The following is a 19,416-nucleotide window of genomic DNA, read 5'->3' on the forward strand; positions in this document are numbered from 1 at the left end:
CTTCAGGAGGTCGAGGCATCCGCGTTCCACTCCTACCACGAAGCAAAAGTCCATGTCAGCACTGGATGTCGAAACCAGGTCCACCGCATAGCCTCACACCACCTAACCGCCCAGTTATGGAGGCGAACACTGAAAGATGTAGTGTTAATAAGAACTTACCCAACAACATACTAGCAACCTGTGACTGGCAGCGATTACTCTAAAATATTCACTTACTGAGATTTCATATTCCTTGTTCAGTGTACCACACTTCACAGTAACACATCAGCATGTGTTACGGAAATATACAATGGAAACCTGGAGATGAATTTCAGCTTAGTTCTACAGTACAGGTGAAATCTAAAATTTCATTACATGAAGCCTCCGCTGTTTACATGTTCGATTCTCAATTCTTGTCAATCCTGAAACAGTTCTCGATCATTGGTGATAAGAGGTGTAAAACTACCATAGGTTACCATGGACTAACATAAGTATGGCTGGTTCAAATGATTCAAATGGCTCTGGGCACTATGGGACTTAACTTCTGAGGTCATCAGTCCCCTAGAACTTTGAAGTACTTAAACCTAACTAACCTAAGGACATCACACACACCCATGGCCGAGGAGGGATTCGAACCTGCGACCGTAACGGTCACGCGGTTCCAGACTGTAGCGCTTAGAACCGCTCGGCCACCGCGGCCGGCTAAACATGGATGGACTAGGTAGCTTTACCAGTAGCCTTGGCCAGTTAAGATTGTAATCACTTTACATGTACGTTAGGTGTCTTGCATACCTGTCTGGCGTTACCCCCTTTCCATCACTTTGTTTACATAAGCGATCAGTGTCTTACTAAATTCCCCCTAGACACCGAAAATTGCGTACCGTCTCGAATCTGAGTGACGATATATAAATAATTTTTGCTCTTATCGTTATTAATAGAAAACTCTTGTATTTTATGATGATGATGAAGAACGTTCTAATGAGCACAAAATAACAAAAATAATTATACAGGTTTTTTTATGTTTGTCTATGTTAACAATACTTGCACCAAAATTAATTGTTTTGGTTACATGAGAACGCAGAAGCAACGCGATCTACTAATTTTTAATGCTTTTAAAATGCAGTATTTTGAGGATATAAAATAAAAAATGGACTAACGCTGAGCGATGTGCGGTACTAATTACGTGCAACCAAACGAAAAACGAAGGGAAGTCGTCGATTCCCATTTTTTCTCTCACGTTTTCATTTATGATTATTTCCCTACCAATTCTACCAATACTGTCGGTAGTCCTACCGTTTACGACAGTGTTTATATACTGTACCAAAACTATCGAATCGCAATTTTACTTGAGAGCAACTCTGCTAGTGACAAATTTTGAATGCATTTAAAAATGTGTGACAAAGTGAAAGAAGTAGAGCTCGTTAGAAGTGGCGATTAAAACACAAATGGAAATCGAGAAAAAAACCTGCTTCAAGTCTCCTTCACATTTCGATGTTCACTACAATTTACATCGTGTTACCAATCCTGTGACGTCCTTGTTCCGCGTGTTTACAAGTGTCAAAAACGAAATGAGTTCGGTGTCTACTTTACGACCTGGAATATGGGTTTCTAGTCATCTGATGGCCACCTCATTTGTTAGAAATTTTAATTTCCTGTCTCCTGATTCCGCTACAGAAGTTCTGTTGCTACGGAGGTCGAAAAAAAATTTATTGAGGCAGTTGAGATACGGAAAGCTGCCATTGAACACTCGCGACACGACTCCTGAACGAGTGGGAAGTCGTTACGCGCTGTTTTATTTCCAAAGCCCTGTTAAGAAAAGGTCAAAGCTGTTTACACGAATATACTGGGACAAAACTTCCAGTAGTCAGGTCTGTTGCATCACCAATCGAATATGTTGATTTGGTTGACGTCACAGACCAGAATCCTCTACACGTGCTCTGCTGAAACAGTTTGTTCTCTCCTTTGTACTGCGTAAATGAGACAGAAGCGAAAATTTAAAGTAATATCTTCCTCTGACGTAATCAGTCTTTTTCATTTTATTGATTTATCTTTAGTTTAGGTGACGATGGAGTGATGTAGTCCCACAGCTGTATAAAACGTAGCTTTGTGCTAAACACTATTTTCTACCCAATCTACAGTTATAGTCTCGTCTGCTAGAACACTACAAGTGTCAGAAGGTGTACTCACATTAGGAAATGCATACCATCCGATCTAATGTAGACAAAGGAAAAAATTAGGACATTTGTCATAGGTGAACGCCAGATAATGTCATATTTGATTTAAAGTTAAAAATAATTAAACAAAAATAATTGAACTCAGTTTCTTATTTGTAAGGGCATTATTTTTCAATTAGTGTAACAGAACACTGCCATTATTGATTCGTAACTCTAGCAGTCAGCCTTCAGATATCTTGCAGTGCATATTTAAAAATAAACATTTGTACTCATTGCCTACACTTGATCGAACATGTCAAGCGGTTTCACTTCTAGTAACTCATGTAACTCGTGCAACGCAATACACTAACCAAAATTATCACGGTATCAGCCGTTATCTGACTTGAAAAATGTGTGGATTACAAACATTCTGGAAATAAAATGTGAAGATGCGAAACAAGTGACGCAATTACCAAATCAAACAGAAAAGAACGAGTTACATTTGTTGCTTTGACTTTTTGAAACAAAACGATACCTGTATTTGCGATACAACCAGATTCTCACGGCGACGGTTTTTGATGAGTGAATGGGAAAACAGTATGTATAAGTTGTTTTTTTTTTCTTTTTTTCTTAGTATAGTGATCGACGCTGAAGCAGCATATAAGCCTATTCTGCCTTCTTGCCTGACATCATGTGAATCACGGGAAGCGGTGACGAGATCCAGGTGTCACGTAATTTAGCCTACTACAGAAGTTAAAACTGCCAACTCTGAACGTATTTCGAAATTTTTTGCCACTTCCTTTAAAAGGATGTGCTGTTAGATGTGTCTGTCCCATTGGGAACTATTACTTTTTAATCTCAAAGCAACGTACTTGCGCTTTTAATTACAACTACTATATTTTTATATCCTCCCACACACGTCTCGCGAAATGATCGTGGTAGAAGGTTAGATGCTATGGTGATTTACTGACAACCGTTCTTCCCACGGAACAGAAATGGGGGGGGGGGGGGCTGGGGGAAAGATAGTGATACCATGAATATCCACTGTCACACACCATAATGTGTTTCGCGGTGTTTAGATGTGAGTTTAGACATAGATTTTTATCTCGTTGCTTAATACATGTTTGTAACTGCTAAGTAACAGCATGTGACCATTCGTCTGGGTGAAAATCTATAACCAACGTCTTTTAATGGCAGGACGGTTAAATAAGACGTATTTTAATTCGTTCTGGCCTTGTTCACACATAAATAACAAGTGTAAAAAATAAGCTGTAGCTCCTGCGAGTGGTTTGGTTGGTTGTTTTGGGGAAGGAGACCAGACAGCGTGGTCATCGGTCTCATCGGATTAGGGAAGGAAGTCGGCCGTGCCCTTTCAGAGGAATCATCCCGGCATTTGCCTGGAATGATTTAGGGAAATCACGGAAAACCTAAATCAGGATGGCCGGACGCGGGATTGAACCGTCGTCCTCCCGATGCGAGTCCAGTGTCTAACCACTGCGCCACCTCGCTCGGTGCGAGTGGTTTCACGGGTTTAGTTATCCAACAGTAAATTCTTCGTAAGGCCAGCGAGGTTACCCTTCTTTTGTATACCTGCTAGACAGCAGTTGTCAAGCATCAGTAAGATACTTTTTTTTTTTTTTTTTTTTTTTTTTTTTTTATAAACTGTTCCCTCCTTATTCAGTTGAACTGTATGCCGCAATGGAGAGAGCGTTGTTACTCTCGGCCCCTGAAACTTTTCAGAAGAGCGGAAAAAATTCGATAACTGTTCTTCAGAGCAAAGAGAAGGGCTTTTAACTAAGTAATGGCTACAGAAGCCGATTGGCTGAAAGCAGGATGGGCTAGGAATGTTACCTTTTGAAGAAACGGTAATTGGGTCATTAAGGTTTAGCAAGACCTATTTACATGGCGAGTTGGAGTAATCGCTGTCAGCAAGATTTCTCTGCAGATGGACGATGACTCAGTTACTCCGTCAGCGCCGACGCCTTCGTTGCGTGTAGGTCTGGCCTTCACGCCGCTTCATTCTGCTTCCTGCCGCGCTAAAGAGATCAGCTCTTCTCTGTTGCAAACAGGCCTCCACCTGTTCGTTGCCCGAGACGTATCTTGTTTACAACTCAACCACATTCCAGCTAGTAATGAGTTCACTGCTACTTTACGAGGAGCCTAACGAGTGGCTAGATGCTTACGTAGATTACGTACTGTGCTGCTGTATACACCGAACTCCTTTTGTCTCACAAGTGTTGTACTGCCTCGGGTGTCAGTTGTACAAAGGTATACTGCTTCTCATACTTCTAAATGAGTAATGAAATGCGATTGCTGACGTAAAATTGGTAAAGCTGTGGCAGACTGTACGAGTGTGTGCCAAAAATTTGATTGCCTTTAGGCGTTCTAAAGACAACAAAATTTCACCAAGGAAATTTGTCTTACGTATTGACCAGTGCACACCCTGAGGTCTTGTAGAATGTCATAAGCTCTACGTCTGTCCACAGCATTATAACCCTTCTCAATATCTGCGAAGATGACAGTACGTCGACAGATCCTCAGCAACTTCATCACGTACCCTACCTGTCGTACACAAATTCTATATTTCTCACTTGGAATCCAACCTTTTTTTTCGCCTTTTCGATTATAATCCTACTGAGGACCACGATTAAGCAACTAAACTGCGCAGTCCTTGAAATACGCCTTTATCTATTCATTTCTTTCTTTCATCTTGTCTTCTAACTGTTTCCTTCTTTGTGTTCTCGTATTTGATTTAGGTTTGAAACACAATTTCTTTTTAATTTTGGTCTTGTCACTTGTTCTGTCTGTAAATTAACACTTACTTACACCAAATTACTCCAAGACCAGTTACGATTTATAATCCAATTTGTGGGGACGTAATCTATAAAAGTGCAGGTAAAATACAACTCTTTAGTTAATGTCTGTGACCCTGTTACACTTATTTTTCTAATGCCTTTCAATTGAAATAGTTTCACTCACAGTCAGTAAGTAGATTGTGAGGGTGAATTCAGTGAAGATGCGATGATATCAGAGAAAACTAATCACAAATAGTGAATCTACAGGGCATCACGAAATTCATTCCATTTCAGCAAATCCAATTCAGATTATATACAACAACTACGTTCACGACATTTCGGTATGTTTAAAAGCGGTAAAAATAAACACCGTTTTAAGTGATAAAAAGTCACAGGTGCACAGTTTTTCCACTCTGTGTCTTTCAACCGTTAGCGCTAGCGATGTTCAAGGACGTTGTTCAAACTACTGTATGATGAATGTTGTCTTAGGGATACTAAATGCCATTTAGCGTTCCGCAACTACGACATCGGATCGGGTAGGTCAGGCATCAGGGCTGTATCTTTGCATAACACTCTAAATCTTTCTCCATTTACTTTCCCACTTCAGCCATGCGACAGCCATACCCTGCATCCTGTTTTTTATTCAGAACGACTCTGCATTCAATAGGAGGTTAATGCTTCATCTTTTGTCATCGTTGTAGCTCAGCTGTCGGCATACTGCAGCTGTTTGCTTTCTATCCAACAGGGAACCAGTATGTAGCGTTATAACTATCTATAGTTTTCTCCTGACTCTCTAATTCTTTCTGCTTTCCGTCCCATTTGCTAATCTTACTCAATTATTTCTCGCGCATCCTCTGACCAATTAACTTATTCTTCACGTTGATTCCTTCTGTTATGTTTCTGCACAGGTCACTTCTCACATTCGACAAGAACGTAATGAGAAAATTGCTTTACATTCAGAAGCCCGAAAATGGTGTATAACTTTTTTTTATCTTCCTATTGACCAACAGGGATCAAGTAATATCTTCAGTTCAATTCTTTGTTGTTTCGTATTTCTCCAGTGCTCTTCGATCTCCTCCCTGTATCCTCTTTTCGTTTGTTCTGCTCATGCTAGCCCCGATGCAGTTCAGATTTCTTTCTTCCTTTGTCTTGAAAGCCTACCAAACTTCGTGTTTTATTCTTAAAAAGTTTTTGATGACATTTCCGTTTCTTTGTTATTGTTTCCTGTAGATGTTTTCCTATTTCTGATTTCCACGGTACTGTTAATTTATTTTTGCAGAAATACAGGAACGCTTGTTTCTTTACCCTGCTCTCTTTCAGTTGTTAGAAATGGTCAAAGAAAATTAACTTTCGCTTTACCATTATTTCTGATATTTTCTGCGTATTTTGGGAGATCTGCTCATTGATTCCCATTTTCAAACTCTGTTTACTTTGTACTGCAGCCGTCATTTTTCTAAATATCCGTTATTTCAGATGTTCCTATTCTACTCGCTTTAGTTCATCGTTAAGCTGTTACAGGCATGTAAATATTCTGGTCTTGGCACAGAATTTTAGTTATGTATTTCTAGATATGCATTACTTATTGATATGTTCTTGTCAAAAAATGCTCTTTTTGTTTCATTAATCCTAAAATCTACTTTCCTTTTTTCGTATTTGTCATAAATTTTGTTTTTTGAGCTGGAATTCTGAGATCCGCTCTATTCGCTACACTTTCCGGAAGATATAAAATATATTTGAGCAACTGTTCTGCATTGCCAAATCATCTGTAAAAGCAACACATTCTGTCTCATTCAATTTTATTTTCTTTCCGAAATTATAGCTTCAGTTTTGTGACTTCTTAGCTGCAGTACCAGATCGTTACAATTTGTTCTACAACCCAGTTAAACAGTAAAAATGGTAAACCGTCGGCTTGTCTTACGGCAGTTTGTATTTTAAATGGCTGAGATGTTTCTACGGTGCATTTCACTTTAGCTATTCTATTTATTAAAGTTCACGAATATAACACTAAATTCTCTAATGATTTTTATCTATTGTCTTTCTGTCTAGAAAATCAAATGCTTTCTTGAAATCAATAAACGATGCTTTTATCAGTTTCTGGTTAACATTCTGTGGCTAATTATTGGTTTTAAGTTAAAAATCTGTTCTGGGAAGGGTCTTCCCTTTCGGAAAGCACCCTGATATTCTCTACTACGATTTGAAGTTCGAATTGTAGAGAATAAGAAATCCTGGGTCATCCCTGAAATCCAAAAACAAGATTAGGCTGTCAGCCTGTAATTTTGCTCACCTAAGGCTATCGTCATTATTATTATTATTATTATTATTATTATTATCATTACTCAAACTGGGGCCTCAGTGGACCACGTATTATACAACAAGGCGCATATTCAGCGTTATGTTTTAGCAGTCCTTTGGGTACACATAACTTTCTTTCTCTCAGATTTGGCTCTTTGCCGCTCTTCGGACCAAGTTGTTCCGGCTGCGGGTTTGTGCAGTCGTGAATTTTCTGCCTAAATATTTTCCTTTCTCACGTTGTGTAATTCCTGTGTCTTTCAGGTGTTCTGTTAGTGCACTGATCAGTTTCTTTATTTCAGTTTTCGCTTTATTGCGAGTTTCGTGAAATCCCTAAGTGGTTGGTCCCGTTCTTTTAAAACACTTACAGAATTTTAGCCTTCGTTTTTCGATATCCGAATACATGTTGAGGTACTTTTCAGTTTCTGTATTTGCACTTTGTCTTTGCGTTGCTCGTTCAGTATAATTTAAACTTTTCGTTCTTTTTTTATATTACTTGGATGTCTCTTTTTCTGTGTATAGTGAGAGTCTCATCCCCAAAAATGCACTCTGGCTCGATGACTGTGTTGTACTGTTTTTTGTTTTTTTGTATTTTGAGATGCACTATCTATTATATGTAGGTATCTCTTGTAAACATGAAAGCTATTCCGATTTTGGGACACCAAATTTCGCAACCAGTCTTGTCTAGGCCAGTTTGCTGAATGATTTTATTAATATAATTACTATTATTCTACAGGGTGTAGGTAATTGGTTACAGCCGGCCGGTGTGGCCAAGCGGTTCTAAGCACTACAGTTTGGAACCGCACGACCGCTACGGTCGCAGGTTCGAATCCTGCCTCGGGTATGGATGTGTGTGATGTCCTTAGGTTAGTTAGGTTTAAGTAGTTCTAAGTTCTGGGGGACTGATGACCTCAGATGTTGAGTCCCATAGTGCTCCGAGCCATTTGAACCATTTAATTGGTTACAACCTACCACAGTGCTGTGGAGAAAGTCGTGATAAACAATTTGATATGAGACAGATGATTGTGGCTTATCAGTTCAGGGTACTATCACTAGCTGACCTACAAAAATCACTTAAGCTTTAGCGCATGTGCGGCGTGTGAGATTTTCAGAACTCTCCCGCTCTCTGCGAGAAAATTATTGGTCCTAGAGAAAAACTTAAAAGGATCTTTTTAGTCGGACATTTGAAGCAGTTTAATTTTGTACTGGGATACGTTTTCGCTAGGGCCCGTGGTGTCCGAGCTTTGCAAGAGAGACCTGCAAAAGTGGCCCTCAAACGCCCCCGCATCCTCTCACTCACGAGCCCGGCTGTCATGACCTTTAGTATGTTGCTAATGGCTGTTCCTCCAACCAGTCTGCAATAACATGCAACTGCAGAAATTATTTTTAATATTTGCCTTTTTTGTGTTTAACTACCATTGGCATTGTCGGCTATTTCGTAAACATTTTTATGTACACTTTCCCGTGAAGGTATTCAAAGAAAAAAGACTTTTTCAAACGATATGCATAAACTAATTACGCTTAAAAATCGATCTCAACTGAACCCCAACAAGCACATTAGTTTAGGCAACACATACAAAGCTATTTAACTGTTTATTTTCTGCTGTTCTAATTCACAAAAATTGAGGTAAAAATCACACAAATATCAGGTTTATGATTTATAAGTGGATGATTAAGCAGATGATCTAACAACAGCCCAGAAAACGGAGGGATAAAAATGTCGCAGATGCGAAACAATTCATGTAGTGATGAACATACTAAAAATCATGAGTAGAGCTGGGTAAGTGCATGTGTAATGGGGGGTGGGAGGGAATTGGGTTTGAATGACATTATTATACGTTTCTCTTGAATCAGTCGAAAATCTCGGTCCCTAGCGGAAACGAATCCCTGTACAAAACTAAACTACATTAAATTTGATGTAAAAAGTGTTCATTTTTTTTCTCTAGAAAGAATACTTTGCGCGCAGAGAATGAGAGAATACTGAAAGTCTCCGACATACGTTGTAGCTTTGATGGTTTTTGTAGGCAAATTTGAGGTAGTTTTCCGACATGATGGGCCACAAGTATTTTATATCGATTTGATCGAGCTCCTCTACACGAGTGTGGTATGCGGTAAACAATTATTGTTTGCTATGCACTATACAAACTATAATGTTTTCTCGTTGAAGAGCCGGCCGCGGTGGCCAAGCGGTTCCAGGCACTTCAGTCCGGAACCACGCGACCGCTACGGTCGCAGGATCGAATCCTACCTCGGGCATGGATGTGTGTGATGTCCTTAGGTTAGTTAGGTTTAAGTAGTTCTAAGAGTTTTAGGGGACTGATGACCTCAGGAGTTAAGTCCCCCCCCCTCTTTTTATTTATTTATTTATTTATTTATTTATTTATTTTGTTCAGAGCCATCTGAACTCGCTGAGGAAGCCTGGTAAGAAAGGTGAAATACACGCAAAAGTAAATAAACAAAAAGCCTAGCTGAGTAGTAAGGTACAGTGTTTGAGTGCACGGCAATGACCGCCCGCTGCGCTTTGTTGCAGATCACGTGCGTGGCACTAGTGGGGCCGAGCGCGGGCCTACCCGCCCGCGCTTCCTCGGGGCGGCCCCGCCCACGAGCAGACGACCTGATCGCGGGGACCGACTTCCTGTCGGTGTTCATCGGGTCGTCACTGCCGCGGACTCCCCAGCAGGTGGCCAAACCCAGGTTGCGGGACTCCACCACGGCGCCGGAGGACATCGGCTTCGGTGCCCGCCTGGCGCCCAAGAGTTCCAGCACCACTCTGACCACTTCGCGCGCCACCCCGACGCCCTTTAGCGCTACCACCGAGACCCCACTCGCTGGCCCGTCCACCCGCCAGCAAGATTACAGCAGCACGTACGGCAAACCACCGGCAGAAAGCGACAGCGAGACATTCCAGTCCTCTACAGAACCCACCCAGCGGATCGAGGATTCCGCTTCCGAACTCCACTACAGGACTTACCCGCCACAGAACTCTCCCACGACATCCGATGTCACCCTTCCTCCCGACAGTAGTATATCGGTAGTCACAGATATCGTCACATCGAAACAGGAACTGATATCACTTACCGCCGGAGACCCTACTGATGGTGACCAACACGCCAGTGACGGCGTACTGTCTGCGTCGAGGATCACCAGCTTCTATGTGCAGCGTCAGGATGAAAACACACGTGGCACTCAGCATCGTAGCCCTCACCAAACCTCAACGAATGTTGCATACCACAGCAGTAGTCCGCACAATTCTGTGCCAGATCCTAATGTTCACTATCAATCGTCAACTGGTCAAGGCGCCGAGACAGGAAGCCTGTTTCACAGCAGTGTTGGTCCCAGCCCCAGCTATCACACTGTAACGCTCCACGAGCAGCGTCAAGACCACAGTTACCAGGGACACAGTACTGCCTTTCCCCAGTCCACCTCCAATTCGTGGTTCTCCTCCCATCCTACTCAAGCTACTCAAATAGTTGTTAGCCACCCTGGACAGCCGACTTCTCGGCCCGAAAGTTCGACAGTACAACAAGTAATCTCCGTCCGGGTCTCTTCGTCGGTAGTGCAGGGTCCCTCATCACCGCCCAACACTGCACGAAGTAAACCGTTCGGTATATCTCAACCGAGTGATTCTCCATTTCACCACAGCAGTGAATCTTCCAGTCACGACAATTTTGTTTCTAGTCGGACGGAAGGTGATGGTGCGAGGCAGTACTCGCAGACGTCGTTGCCCGATTCTGCGCAGGCGTCTCAAGAACGAGCCGTGGAGGACCAGCAGCAGGTGGTTCCCACGTCACTCGTGACCGAGGACCAGCCGGCGGCGACGGCTGTGCAGCGCAGCCAGTTCAGCGTCGAGGAGTCTTCCCCATCGGATATCTCGGCGCTGCACGCGCAGCGAGACCACCACAACAGGCAGCACAACTACCACGACGATGGCAGCGACCAGACGATCGCCACAGTGGTCGAGGTGCCAGCGCCCGCCGTGGTCAACTACGAGTCACGCGTGTCGTCGCCCACATCCAACAGCCGCGTCCAGTTCTACAGTGGGCCACCGCCGAGCCAACCTGAGCCCGTGAGGCGCCACGGCTGGACTCCTCAGCGCGGTCGCAAGAGCTTCGGTCACCAAGGCCAACAGCAGCAGCAGCAGCAGCACCATCAACAACAGCAGTCGCAGCAGCAGCAGGACCAGCAGTCGCCAGCTCACCCCCACCAGAGCCACTCTGAACCCTCAGAGCACAACTACGAGCAACCGGAGCAGAACTATGAAGTGGACGAGCAGCTGAGTGTGGTCACCAATGGCCGTGCACACGGCATTCAGCCCCAAGACGCGTCGCAAACCACTCAGCCCTCGACGGCCCCTGTGTCTGCGCCAGAAAATCCGCAGGTATGATTATCGCTTATTTTTTAACTAAATTATTTATTCGGTCTTCACATTATCTAGATAAATAACATAGTCTCACAACTGTGTACAGTATATAATAGTACTGTTATTAAACCAGAATGCCTTTATGCATCAGAAAGCCTTTCGTTAAATCTAGCCAAACAATCAGGTGAAGTAGTAAAGAACGGCCGGCCGGAGTGGCCGTGCGGTTCTAGGCGCTACAGTCTGGAACCGCGAGACCGCCTACGGTCGCAGGTTCGAATCCTGCATCGGGCATGGATGTGTGTGATGTTCTTAGGTTAGTTAGGTTTAAGTTGTTCTAAGTTATAGGGGACTGATGTCCTCAGAAGTTGAGTCCCATAGTGTTCAGAGCCATTTTTTGTAGAAAAGAACGACAGGAAAGTACTGTAATCAGGAAAATCTTGGGACCAAAATATGAGAATGGGAAATGGAAATTAAGAAATAATCAAGAAATTTATGAAAAAACAGAGCAATAGAGCAAACATTAGACACGATGATTAAGAGAAGAGTTGCATTGTATGCACACATAAAAACGTTCGATGAAAGCGGGATAACAGAAAGAACTTTTAAGTTCTTTAACAGAAACCCAAAAACATCAATGGCGTGGATAAAAGAAGTTAAAGCAGACCTGAGGGAAAAGGAAACAATGGATGCAGAAACTGGAGAAAGATAAAGGTTCAGAGTAAAAGTAAAAGATTTCAAGGGCCTCCAGGAGAAAACAAAGAAAAAGCAGATGCGATATGACAGAAGAAAGATGAGAAAAGTGTGGGGAAAGGATGAAAATTACTGGAAAGAAAGGAAGGAGGAAAGAAAGAATACGTAAGTTATTTCATGTGGTCCTTATTAGGTCAAATCAATAAAAAAAAGTTTATTCCTGCTATAAGCATTACGAAAAAATTCTGATTTCAACAAGAAACGAACGCTTCGACAAAAGCAAAAAAGAAAGAAAAGAAAATACTTTATACGACTCAAAACTATTGCAAACATATTAGCAGGCTGCAAATACTATGACGTTTCGTATTACAGTCCTGTTTCATATTACCACGATCTCCCCTATTATTTTAGTATCTAACATGGTCTTAACCATATATAAGTGCTTTATCAATACCATTCTCTGATATTTGTGTTCTTGGTACAACTTTTTTTTTATTAATAATTTTTTCTCCTATCTAAATAACCAGTGACATCTAACTCCAAAGTCTCTGACAATCAACTGGGTACCGGGCAGGTTGTCACAAAATTTTCTTGGACAGAACTTTTTCTCTGAAAAGTTGATGCAATGGTTTAAATTCGTGCAGAAGTATAGTAAAGCATACATATTACGAGATATACTAATGATAGGAACGGAAACTGTGAACAATGCCTCTTCAGAATTTAATAATCATTCATTGTGACAACTTATAACAATGTGCACTAGTGTACGATTGTCATTTCATGAATAACGCACATAAATTTTTATTTATTTCCATCTTCATTTTTCGATGTCATCTCATTCCATGCTTTCAATATAGCCTCCCTGCCCTTTCAATGACCGCTTTTTATAACACTTTGTACACATGTAAGGATTAGATGCCTTTACGTTAAGAAGGTAAACATGTAGGAGTAAAATCACAGTTTAATCTTAGTTTAATTAAACAACGATTATATGAGATAAACAACGTTTAATTAAACAATAACAAAATAAACATTCATTATATCACTCTGATGACGCGTACAAATATCACCCAACAATAGTGACACTCTCTAAGCATGTGATCACAGCCAACCACTTATTCGATTGCTAATTACCTCGTAGACAACTGTCTCATTGTGGAACTGTGTCACTAGCTCGGAAATTTCTTGCACGCATCGTACACTGTTTTTCGCCTAGCTTGCTTTTTATTCTGTACTACTGCTGCTCACTTGCCAGTGTGTTAGCTGAAGCAGTAAAGAAGGAATAGGTACGGGCTCGCAATTTTTGAGCAAAATTGTAACGATACAAGACAACGTTATTTGTGGTTGGCGCACTTTATACATAGGCGTGCACGCTCGTGAGTTAACCACTTACTTGGCTGCTAATACTACTGTTAACTGTTCTGGCTGGAATCTATATGTGTCCAAACACTCGCGTCATATCTTACAACTGATTTTAAGGTATCTAAATTGCTAGTAACTCTGTTTTCAAGAGAAGTTGAAATGAAAACAGAAGAATTTCGCGCCTTTAGTCTCACTTCTAACTACCAGACAAAACCGGCATTGCCGGGTGTTCATTTTGCCAATTTTCTATTAGAAACTAAAACAAAAAGTGACCTGTGTTTTTGCAGCGAACTATAGAAAAAAATTTCATTTCCATGGATTCATGAAAATACCTTTGATGTTATGAGACAGTTGTTGAAAGAAATATGCACAACATACAAATATATAAGTACAGCATTGCCTTAGCATCACATTTCAAAAGCTTCTATTCTCTTGTTGGCTGAACTACATATCGGCCACGTTTCACTTCCATGCAAGGCTACATTGCACACAAACAGCTGCAGGAAAGGCTTTCTAATATTTAAATTCAAGTTCCATGTTAAAAAATTCCTCTTTTTCAGAGAATCTTTTCTTGCTGCTGCTATCGTGATTTTGATATTCTCTCTAAATCGGCCACGGTCAGTTATTTTGCTGCCCAGACAGCAAAACTATTCAACCACTTCACGTGTTCACTTTTCCTGACCTAATGTTCTTAGTATCATCTGATTTCATTCGACTAGACTCCTTCACCTTTGTTTTACTTTTGTTGATATTCACCTTATAACCTCTTTTCGAGACGAACTGCTATAGACAAACCAGAGCTAAAGTATATACTGCGATGAATTATGCAATGAAAGAATCGTAACAGTAGAAACATTTTCTTACGGATACCGTAATTTAAAATTTACTTCAGATTATTATGAAATTGCCCAAAAAGGTGGTTTAATAAGTGAAAACTATTATCATCTTCTTCTTCCTCCCAAGGATTAGGCTGTTGCCTGTTCTGAACTCAAAAACAAACTCATTTCCATTTTTTTCAGGGTATTCTAATGTCTGTTTAGCCATTCGGCTTGTTGTTCAGGATCTTCTCAGAAGTTCTGTGACCTGACATTCTCATGAGGCGTTGTGTCTAATCTTCACGATATTTTTTAATTTTTTCATTCATGTTGAAAATATTTAATTCTGTTCTAGTATCTTCAATTCTAATCATGTCTCTTCTTATGAAGCCCTTCGTCTTCTCTGCGAAGTAGAGTCTCGGTACTGATATTTTGCATTAAACGACTGGTCTCCCTGTTTCTTGATTCGTATTTATAATAATTTCCTAAAATTAATTCAGTAACTCAATCTATAAATGTTCTCTCGGTGAAATATATCCGTGTTTTTATATCATGGGTCTTCGTTTAGCTACAAATTTACGGGCAGGTATTTCAACGCCTGTCCATAACGACCTCCTCATTGACAGAACGTTAAAATCTCGACAGAGAGAGACCTCGACATCAATTGGATATTAAACTCACCCACCGCAGACCAACCTTCGCTGACGAAAAGATAAACGACTGAAGGGAACCCATTCCCGTTAACAAGTGTTCTAAATTGTGAAGCTTAAGGTGCAGTCTTCCGAATCTTATTTGCGCCCGCTCGTGGCAGTAATGATCTCTAGAGGGCTAATCTGCCACTTTGCATGCACGATACCTCTTTTTACGGGCGCTGCGTTGTCCTCTAAATCAACACAGCCGAACAGCGCGCCGGTGGCTAATGGGAGACTAACTCTGCAGGGAACTAATTATCCGAAGGCACTCCATCCCGTGGAAGGTCGGCAGCACAGTAACAAGCGTGACGAGATGGATTCACGGCTCCGTCTGTGAAGCTGCTATCGACACCCTAAGGACAGAGCCGACTCGCTAATGGAATACGCTCTTGCTCTGGTGCTTCCGTAAGCGGGACGGCGGCAATGGAATGTCGTTCTTACACAATACTCCTGACACTTCACTTCTGGGTATTTCCTGCGGAGTGATGTTTAACTGCACACCGCATAAATCTTCCTTAAGATTCTGTATGTCAAGAGGCTAGGGAGGTACAAGGTCTCCTTGTCACGACGTAGCGATATCTAGCGTCATCACACATACAATTCCTTACCCAGCCGTTCTCGTATTGAAGAAAAATTGAATGTGAGGCCCAAAGCATCGGTTGGTGACCCTCTAATGATTCCGATAATATTTTGCATACCACTAACGGTGTGTAAAGGTTGAAACAAAAAGGTCAGAATGCAAATATGTAGTATCACATGTCCCACAAGGATCAGTGTTGGGTCCATTGCTTTTCTCATTATCCGCTGATGTGCCGATTTTTATCTCCAAACGAAGATATCAGTTCTGCTCTCACGATCTTTAGCTACTCCCATCTGGAAGTCCAACAAAACTGTGCATAGCCACCAGGATGTGAGTGCTGACTTACTTGCCTTATTAGAGTATACACAGAACACGGGTTTGAAATTGAACCCACCTAAAAAGAAAGCTATCTTATTCACTCATAAAAGACTTACCTTCCCTCAGTCCAGAGAAACTCTTCCACCATTAATCCGAGACGGCACAGAAATAACCTTTCCATCTTCTGCAAACGACTTGGGGCTAATTGTGGACCATTACTTAGACTGGACTGAACACACAACTGTGCTCAGTAAGAAAGTTCCTGCGTCACTTAATTCACTATCCAAATATAAGAAAATAGTTTCTCTCGAGCTTGAAAAGAAACGCGTGGAATCACTAACACTCCTCTTACCTGATTATGGCAATCTTATTCTGCAAGGACTTTCGAGAGAGAGCTCACACATGCTGTAACTGGCGATGAATTCTTGTGTGTGATACATTTCTTGCGTTCGCTATTACGACCATATCACTCATGCCTACCAACAATTATCATACCTATGTGCTGATAAGCGTAGATACTATCATAACCAGTATTTGTCCTATTGTCTTTTCAATCATTGCACTTTTCTTCAATCCTTACACACTACGAATACTGCTACTACTGTTACCTGAAGATCAGAATAGATATGCTGGTTACCAACAAAGTAAAACCCTCTCTGTGGCACCTGGTAACATAGACATCTTCTAAGAATCATCGAAACCTGTCTTTGAAATAATAAGCCTCAAAATATGAGAGGAATTAAGTGTTCAGCTACCCTGAGATCTTGGAAGAATCATGAGAAAGATCGCAGGAAAGAGGCTCAAAATATCGAAGAAGTTATGAAAGGAATATGACGCAACCTGATCAACCAAGACATGTTACTTCCAATGACAATAACTTCAAGGCACCAAAGGCTACATCAGATTGTGAGATAGTTAAGAGGGTCTGAGGGTCGAATATTGATAGTCTAAATGGCTTCAGGAGGCTTAGTGGCTAAATCAGCCCCGTCTTTGGGATAATTTTCGACTTTAAAGCGGAGACTGTGCTATATGGTGAGCTATTGAGCGAATCTGGATGTGTAATATTGGTAAGTCTGGATGGCTTGAAGACTTACTGATTCACACAGCCTCTTATTTGAAATTTTTGTCGTTCTTCAGGTAGTGAAGGCTACTCCAGATGGTTAAATAGTTGAACTAGATCAGAATGTGGAGTGTTAAGAAGTGCGGATGGCTTTTTGGACGGGAAGAGGCGTCTTACTGACTGATCCAGCCTTGTATTTGAGTCGTTTAGGCTGATGTAAGGTACCAAAGACTAGACCAGCGGCTGAAGTTGAACACGTGGATCTGAATGTGTAGTCTTTCGAAGTCTGGATGTCTTGGGGAGGCTCGCTAATTGATTAGCCACGTATTTGGGATTTTTGGATGGTCTTACGGCACCAAAGGTTACACCACATGGTGAATTTCCAGAAACAGATCTGGATATGAGATGTTGGGAAGTATAGACGGCTTGAGGAGGTTTACTGATTGATCCAGCCACTTAACTGGGACATTTAGGTGGACCCAAGGTACCAAAGACTACACCAGATGCTAAAATTGTAGAAGTAGATCTGGATGTGCAGTGTCCGGTAGCCTTGATGGCTTTGGGGAGGGGCAGAAGGACAGTTTAATGATTGATTCTGCCTATTATTTGGGATGGTTTTGCTTTTTTATTGTACCAAAGGCTACACCATATTGTGAAATCGCTGAAGTGTGTCTGGGCCCTGAATTTTAGGCTGTCTGGATGGTTTCAGGGATTTACTCATTTACTCGGCTTCGTATTTGCGGACTTTACATAGATGTATTGGTGTTGCAGGTGGACAGCGCAGGCAACAAGGCCGGCTACGTGGTGGAGGGCCGCGGCTTCCGCAAGTACCGCGTCGAGGAACGAACCCCGGACGGCTTCATCGTCGGCGAGTACGGCGTCGTCAACAGCGAAGGCGACCCCCTGCGGGCGGTGCGCTACACGGCCGACGGCACCGCCCCCACCAAACTCATCGACCAGGCGCTCAGCCACTTCCTCTCCCTCTGACGTCACTGCCCGCTGGACGCCACGCCCACCGCTACCTGCCGACTCTGCGACTGCTCCGCGACGCGCAGGTGCCACCAGTCAGTTTCCCGGACCTGCTGGTTGTGATCTGTGTTTTTAGGTTCGATAAGAAAGCCACTGTAAAATTGTTGTCAATACACGTTGCTATTCTCAAAAGGAGTTTCAATACAGAGATTAAAAGACCAATAGTCCTATTTAAGACATATACATGCTAAAGCATAAAGGGCTGAAAATATTTTCACAAGTGGGGAAAATGACATACGCTAATATCTTTGTTACTACGCTTACGTCACAACAATATACTGTATGTAGCAGTCACAGTGTACTACGCAACAGAAGCTCTGCAATTCAGCTCACGCCGCAAACAAGACGTCTCCTTTCCCCACTGCAGCTGATCTCTTCACAATAGATATAAAATCATCTTTAAGACGCAACATAATTTAACCTAAGAGGCTATGTCCTCACGTAACGAATTACCGTACCACAAGATTCCAAAATAATCATATATCCCTCCATTTTGTATTCAAAACACGGACGCAGCAGTCGAAAGGAAAAGATAAGGCAATGTGTTGTGGGATGATCAGAATACGATACAACATCATGCACGTCGCTCAACGGTCAAGAAAAGCAAATGAAACAGCTGGGACGCTACGCTGCCGTTAACCTAGAAGGACTAATTGCCGGACTTGTAGAGATCACGCTGGATTTGCGTTTTGCATGTCGTATAGCCTTCGTGTCGTTTACGTACGAGACGAGATTCTAGTTCCCCCCCTCGGAGATGCCATGCCTCCTTTGCACCATCGCTGCGGTTTCGATGAAACGTGAACTACCCGGTTTAATGATTTGGTGCTTTCGTCACAAATCTGAAGAGCATATTTTATAAATATGCACTCAGTGTACTAAATAACGTTTCAGACATTTCCGATGTTGAATCTGTAGGTAGTGTCGCCTAAGATCTTAAGCGGCAACCGCTTGTATCCGCTGCTTGTATAAAATGCGCTTTGCATGTGCTACCTCTAGTAGAGTGACAGGAAACGCAGATCCAGTGGTCATCTCATTTACGAGTGAGGCTGACGCAGTTGGGTCTGGGTCTTCGTAGAGCTTCCAGAGTTTGTCTAAGCTGGCTCTCTTTGTCCTAGTGGCTAAAGAGCGAGGCTTCAGCTGCAGTGCTGAGAATTTGTTCAAAGAGGTTACTTTTTACTAACGCAAGTATAAATTTAATTTATCTTTCTCCGCTTTGATACCGAAGATTCTTGCCACAGTTAAGCTTCCTATTGCTTCCATGTTACAGGACGGGCACATAAAACTGCCCTCAAAA

At 42.0% G+C, this 19,416-nt stretch overlaps 1 protein-coding gene across 1 annotated transcript in view; it reads left to right on the forward strand.

The window, feature by feature from the left end:
* LOC126161511 (putative uncharacterized protein DDB_G0271606) overlaps positions 1-18,284 on the forward strand; it is a 477,313-nt gene extending 459,029 nt beyond the window's left edge. Inside the window, exons 2-3 of the mRNA XM_049917416.1 lie at positions 9,747-11,594; positions 17,865-18,284. Coding sequence (XP_049773373.1) covers positions 9,747-11,594; positions 17,865-18,080 — 2,064 coding nt within the window. The 3' untranslated portion in view covers positions 18,081-18,284. The remainder of the gene's footprint in view (positions 1-9,746; positions 11,595-17,864) is intronic.
* Positions 18,285-19,416: the final 1,132 nt, after the last annotated feature.

This window comes from Schistocerca cancellata, chromosome 2 (assembly GCF_023864275.1).
Source record: "Schistocerca cancellata isolate TAMUIC-IGC-003103 chromosome 2, iqSchCanc2.1, whole genome shotgun sequence".
In the NCBI taxonomy this organism is placed as follows: domain Eukaryota; kingdom Metazoa; phylum Arthropoda; class Insecta; order Orthoptera; family Acrididae; genus Schistocerca; species Schistocerca cancellata.